Source organism: Planococcus citri, chromosome 3 (genome assembly GCF_950023065.1).
Source record: "Planococcus citri chromosome 3, ihPlaCitr1.1, whole genome shotgun sequence".
Classification (NCBI taxonomy): domain Eukaryota; kingdom Metazoa; phylum Arthropoda; class Insecta; order Hemiptera; family Pseudococcidae; genus Planococcus; species Planococcus citri.
In genome coordinates, this window is record NC_088679.1 from 48,883,541 (window position 1) to 48,889,766 (window position 6,226).

Below are 6,226 nucleotides of genomic sequence, written 5' to 3' on the forward strand. Positions count from 1 at the left end.
TTCGTATTGTGCATGTACTTGTGCTAAAAATTTAATGGAGTGCACGATTCAGTTTACAGTATTTTCTGTGTGATTCTTCAAGATTTATTACACATGTACGTAAAAATATGTATTTGTACAAGTAAGTATGAAAGTAATAATTTTAAATATATAAGCTCAGCTTGAGTACTTTTTGGTCGAGACTTTCGTGAGTAACTCATGAATAAATGAAACTTTTCCTTTCAACTTCATTTTGATTTTTTGAAAGAAAAAGCTTCACAATTGCAATTTCAGTTTTTTAAAAATAGAAACCCATGTACTTATTTTTGATGTAGGTATTTCAGTTTTTTTCTGTACTTATGGGTACCCATAGTATTCTGGAATTTCTTCAAACAACTTTTAGATTCGGCTATAAATTAAAAAAAAAAAAATTGAACGAAATTTAAACGTTGATTACTAAAAATAGGTACTTACACCTAGTTATGCTTAGCTGCATTATATTGGTTTTGTTCTGTTGATAAATTTCACTTAAGACAAAGTATAGAAAAGTCACAATAATTAAGTTTATTTTTCATACAAATCTACCTACCGCGAATAAATTTAGTTTATAAAACTTATTTATCAAGTTACCTATCTGTATAGGTAAGATAAGTACTAAGTACCTACCTAATAAACGTAAAACTCTTGGCTTCCATGCTCAGATTCAATAGTCAAGACAACTAATATTATGATTTATGAAATAGTAATTACTTACGTAGTAGGTGCATTGACCTGCCAATACAAAAAAAATGTAGAATAGAAAATTCAATAAAAACTAGTAAAAATACTATGTTTTGCTACGAAAATTGCATTGTAATTCGTGCTGCATTTAAGCATTTTCAAAATCGTACCTATTGTATGGCGTCGCACACCCTTTTTGTCGAACGCAACCCTTATTTCTCGTTCTGATGCTTCGTAAGATCTCCAGATATCGCTGATATTCAATGGCAGTGCTCTTGTAATCCTTTACTACTTCGATAGAGGTCGTTAAATGTTATGAGACCATGAGACTCTGGTTGAATGAGATAATTTCAAATTTGCAAGGTTCATTTTTATGTATTATTTTATTATGTGGCATTAAAATCCAAGCAATCGTTCAAAAAAGAACCAAAAATTCGGCATTTCTCCCCTTTAAAATGTAAAATTCAATCTCAGCGTAATTTGAACTAAGTAAAATGTACCTACTCGTATTTATGAATCTGATATCTATATAATCTATCAATGACTGCTCAGCGTAGATAATCTGCGGATAAAAATTGATAAAATGTTTATTTTGAATTCCTTCATTTGTGAGATGTGATGTGAAGCGATGTTAGTAATGTTTTAGAGGAGTAAATCGATTTTTAAAAATCACAATGTGTTTAAAATTAACCTACAGTAAAGAAGCATTGAAAGTTACCACGATAAGCTTGCTATGTTTGCAAGCGGTAAGAAAATTAACAAAGTTTCTCAGATTGTTTTTTAATGAAGTAGGTACCTACGTATTTACTTGTTGCATTAACGGGAGCAGCTTTCTTTACTTTGCAGCTGTTTTGTTTGTATTCAACGATTCGAATTGCAGCGTCGTTAACGAAGTTCCAATTAGTGGATGAGAATGGTAAGATGATGAATTGATGACTATAATTAGGATTATTTAAAACCCTACGCTAGCTGCACTTAAGCAATTTTTTAAAGCGTTTAGCGCTTTATGATTTGGAAATACCCATATCGCTTAGGGGTTCGTATTTAGTTGGTTGGTGCTTGTAAGTACAGGGTGTTCAGAAATATCGCTACAGTTCCTTTTTCGTGAGTTTAAAAAAATAATTCACCGTGTTGAGTCGGTATTAAATCAATACCATCAACTTGAAAAAAAATTATGGTTGTTATGAAGGGGTATATACTCGATATTTTGCATAGGTACCTACTCTTCATCTATCTTTCTGATTAAATACCTAACCTACCTAGTCCTACCTATCCACCTACTTACCTATTTAGCTGTCTTATCAGCCTGGCTTATTTTTCTTATTCAAGGTAGGTAAACAGGAGTCCTGTATGTGTAATTGCAGATACTTCCTCTATAAGGTACTTACCTTTATAGGTACCTACTAACTTATTCAGCCATCTACATACTTAATTTTCGTTTCAACAGGATATTTGGATTCACACTTTTTGAACAGTACTCGAAACGATTGCATTTTGATATTGTCATTCGTTGGTGTTTTGGTAGCATTGTACGGATTTCACAAAGTAAGGTTATTTTTCGCTTGCACGACCATTTTTATTTCTCTGTAATCTTTTTTTTTTACTCAACGCCACTAACTTTTATAGTTGAATAGGTACTTAATATGTACAACGAAAAAGTGACCAATTTATTTGACAGTGAATCATCCAATATACAATGTTTGCAATTTGGCATGTATATTTCGCACCTGGTATTCCAAGTCAGAGATGGGGGTGATTCTATATAAAATAATCCGATTCTTAGACAAAAAAACTCATTCCCTGTAACCAAAAATGCAACTTGAAGGTTGAAATTGGGTACTCTACAAAAGTCTTTAAAAAATGTAAACATAACAACCCAATTTTTTGAAACGAAAACTGAAAATATTTTGAAATTTTAAATGAATTGAGAGAGTACTATAGTGCGATTCTTTGAAAAAAAAATCGAGAATTGCTCTTATGAGGATTCAGTGAAAAAAAGATTCGATATTCTGAATCGCCCCGTCCATGTTCCAGTATAAGTGTTGAATCTTTTGCCTTGAAGTGCAACAGCCTAAGTACCTGAATGTTAGTTTAGTTGTCAACCTGAAAACTGAAGGGGCAAAGTTATACGCTATTTTTTTGTTAAAATTAAAAATTGCACAAATTACTTATCTAAATACATATAAGTACAAGTACATATACATATTACAGGTAAATCGAATCTAATTGCGCATATCACTTCATAAAATTTTGAAAGGAGCATGAAAAAGTTTTTTTTAAAAATTTTACTCGTATAGTATAGGTATCTTTGAAATTGAGGCTTTTGTGATGTGCTGTGATTGATTAAAATTTTCAAAGTGCTGTGGTGCCTTTAATTTCAAACGTAAGAAAAATATAAACATGGCATTTTTCTAAAAAAAAATCCCTAGATATGTGTAGTAAGTCAGCTTGTGTATTTTTATTGTTTGTTATAAACTCACAATTTCCGACGGAAGAGCATTTTAAAAATTCAAACACGATTTGAATTTTGCATCTTTAAATTTTCCAATTTGAAGAATTGTTGAACTCTGAAAAGAAAAAGAAGCCTAAAATAATCCATAACTTTGCCTTTCAGCTTTCAGAGTCAGCAACCCAACTTACACTCGAGTACTTAGGTTGCTATTATACTTTCGAAGCAAAATTTTCGACATTTGTCCAGAGACACTTCGTAGATAGATACAGATAGGTACTTAACTTATATTGCCTGAAAAAAATTGTCGATAAAATTCTACGATATGCCTGGAATGGTTACTCTACATTTTATGGTTGTGCATCCACTCACCAGACATCCTCAACGTGCGCCCCCCCCGTTTTTATGTTCAATTGGGGACCATATCTATACCATACATACATATACTACTTATCTGATGAACTCGAATACTTCTCCATAATAAGTTTCATCTTGGACAACTGATGATGTATCATGGAAGCACTTACTAATTCATTATGCTTTTCAATCAAAAGTATGAGTACTACTACTGATGGAGAAAATTTTTCCAAAAAAACATGTTGAGAAACGTCAAAAAGGTGGGGTATAGGGAACCAAAGATGCAGAATTTTCAATGTCAGGTTTTCTAAAATGGCCATTTGGGTGAAATACGTACCTACCTAATTTTTCAAACACGTTGTGATTTTGAGCTGAAAAATGAATAATATCAGGAAACACTTTTAGAACTAGGTACCTACCTGGTAAGTTGATGTTTCATTTTCATTTATAGGTATTATTTCTTCATTTTTTATTGTTGTAGAAACGATACCAGTATTTATTGGTGTATTTTACGATAAATGTTGCCAGTATTTTACTCATTTTGATCAGTAATATTTTATTTTTATTCTTGGAAGAGACTTCTCTGGATGCAAACGATGTATTTTGTATCTTCATCATCACAGGTGAATAGTACAACGAAAAACTTGTCAATTTTTTGCTTCATGATAATTCACAAAGCAGAAGCTTTCGCAGTGAATTATGTATCAACTTTTTTTTTCGTTTGGTAATATTTTTTTTACTTTAGTGTAATTATGTCTTTCAGTCGCATATTCTATATTTGCGGGTGTAGCTTTGAAATTTTATCAAGCACTCCACGGCAGAGGAAATCAAACAAGTTATGCCACGAATCCAAACTTTTTCATCGGCGAAAGCAGCGACGACTTGGAACTTGAAGAACTAGAAAAGTTATCTTCACAATTTACTAGCGATCATTCTATAAGAAGCCCAAAACTTGATAGAAATACTAATCCAGACTATTCGTGGTTAAATATGAATTATTCTACTCACTATGACTTGATGCTCGATAGAAATCAATATTTGAAGAAATTACTGAAAAGAGGACCGTAAAGATACGTGGGTACCTAATACCTATACCTATTTATTATACCTATTGATTGCATAAAAATTATTTTTAATGTTTACTTTTAAATTTGAATGGGAATTGGGAAACATTCATACAATATCTCGTAACAGTTGATTTGCTGTTGTTGTTTTTTTGTTTTTATTTCGTTCTTTCTAATTGTGCACATTAATTATATCTAATCAACAACTTACAGAATTAATTCGTGATTTTTGAAAATAATTTCCCAATCTAATGCTTATCTTTGTAGTTGTACTTTGTACTTACCTATACCAGTGGTAAGTGTGCATGAGAGGCGAATGATTGAAGTATCTTTCTTACTTGTTCTCGTGGTGATGTGGTGTACAAAAAATCCTATTTACTTGGCTAAAAAATTGATAATTTATTTCAATTCTATACCTTCTCTCGCTGTCACAAAATTTTTTCTTCTGTTCAATCCATAATAACAAACGAAAAATTGTAAAATTTTAGTATTCGATCATCGTACCTACTCACGAATATTTCATCAAATATCAACTTCTGATTTTTGTATTCAATTCATCGTCGAAAATCAACACATTGTAAAAACTTTACTTCCACAGAATTTCTTACATTTTGTCGCGAAATATGAACGTACCATGGTTAAAAATTCAAAAACTTTTTCTAAAATTTAATTTCAACTTTATCATTGGTAACATAATTTTGCAACGATTGTGATGTTCCTTCGGAAGATACTCGTAGCTTAGGTTATGTGCTTCGTTTTGACATGCACAAAGGGGGAAAAAGTCGTAACGAAGCAGATTTTTTTTCTTTAAATAGTTTAAATAGCGGAATTTATAGGTAGTACCATATATGTATATATGAAAGTGTTTCGTTATGTATTAAACGGTCGTTCAACTTGGCCAACTTAAATTGGGCGAATAAGTAGAATGTCAATTGGTGTATAGAAAGATTTCAAGTGCTGTATTACAATGTTTGAAAATCGGATTTGAATAATGATGCAAAAAGTAATACACCTAGTCTGCGTATTGTTAAGAAAAGGGGGCAAAAGGTTTCGCTCTGTCCCTTCAGGCAGACGCAGCTTCTACCTAAAAATAAAAATAAGTAGGAAATTGGTGAATACGTTCGAGACAAATGAATAAGTACGTAGGTAGGTATATCAGGTAAAAAAAAAGAAACGTTGCGAATGTATGTGGTTTCAAGGGTGCCATAGTTTCGTCGTTCATTTGCATACAGGAACCACTTGCAAATAATTTTTGCTAGGAGGGTGACCGACTACCTGGTTAGTTACAAAAATGATTTTACTTGGGTAGTCAATTCGATTTTTTTGACCATCGTCGATAATTTTTCAAAAATTCAAATTGTTGATGCAGTGTGCAATCATTTTCTTCAATTTACCAAGATTTTTTGCTCTCGTAAGTAAGCGTTTTTTTGAAGGATTTGTTTCGATTGTTAATATTATACATATAAGTAGGTATATATAAGATCGTAAACCCAAGTACAGCATGTCATTGAAAATCGGAACGCAATTACAAATAGAATATTCGCATCCAGGTAGAGATGCGCAATAGGTACCCAACGTTGAAATTTTTAAAACGAAATGCTATAATGGGACGAAATAATTTGCATACACAACCCTTTCTTATATACTTTTTGAATAG

General features: G+C 31.8%; 1 protein-coding gene across 2 annotated transcripts; it reads left to right on the forward strand.

Annotated features, from left to right (window-relative positions):
• Positions 1 to 1,287: 1,287 nt before the first annotated feature.
• On the forward strand, positions 1,288 to 4,701 carry LOC135840114 (uncharacterized). Of its 2 annotated transcripts, none has more exons than XM_065356463.1 (5): positions 1,288 to 1,445; positions 1,546 to 1,615; positions 2,147 to 2,244; positions 3,987 to 4,128; positions 4,269 to 4,701. In XM_065356463.1, exons 1-5 carry the CDS (start codon positions 1,374 to 1,376, stop codon positions 4,571 to 4,573), a joined length of 687 nt encoding a protein of 228 aa, XP_065212535.1. In that variant the 5' UTR covers positions 1,288 to 1,373; the 3' UTR covers positions 4,574 to 4,701. The 2 variants fall into 2 exon arrangements, with proteins under 2 accessions (XP_065212535.1, XP_065212536.1); XM_065356464.1 differs by having other exon boundaries at positions 1,289 to 1,445; positions 1,529 to 1,615.
• Positions 4,702 to 6,226: the final 1,525 nt, after the last annotated feature.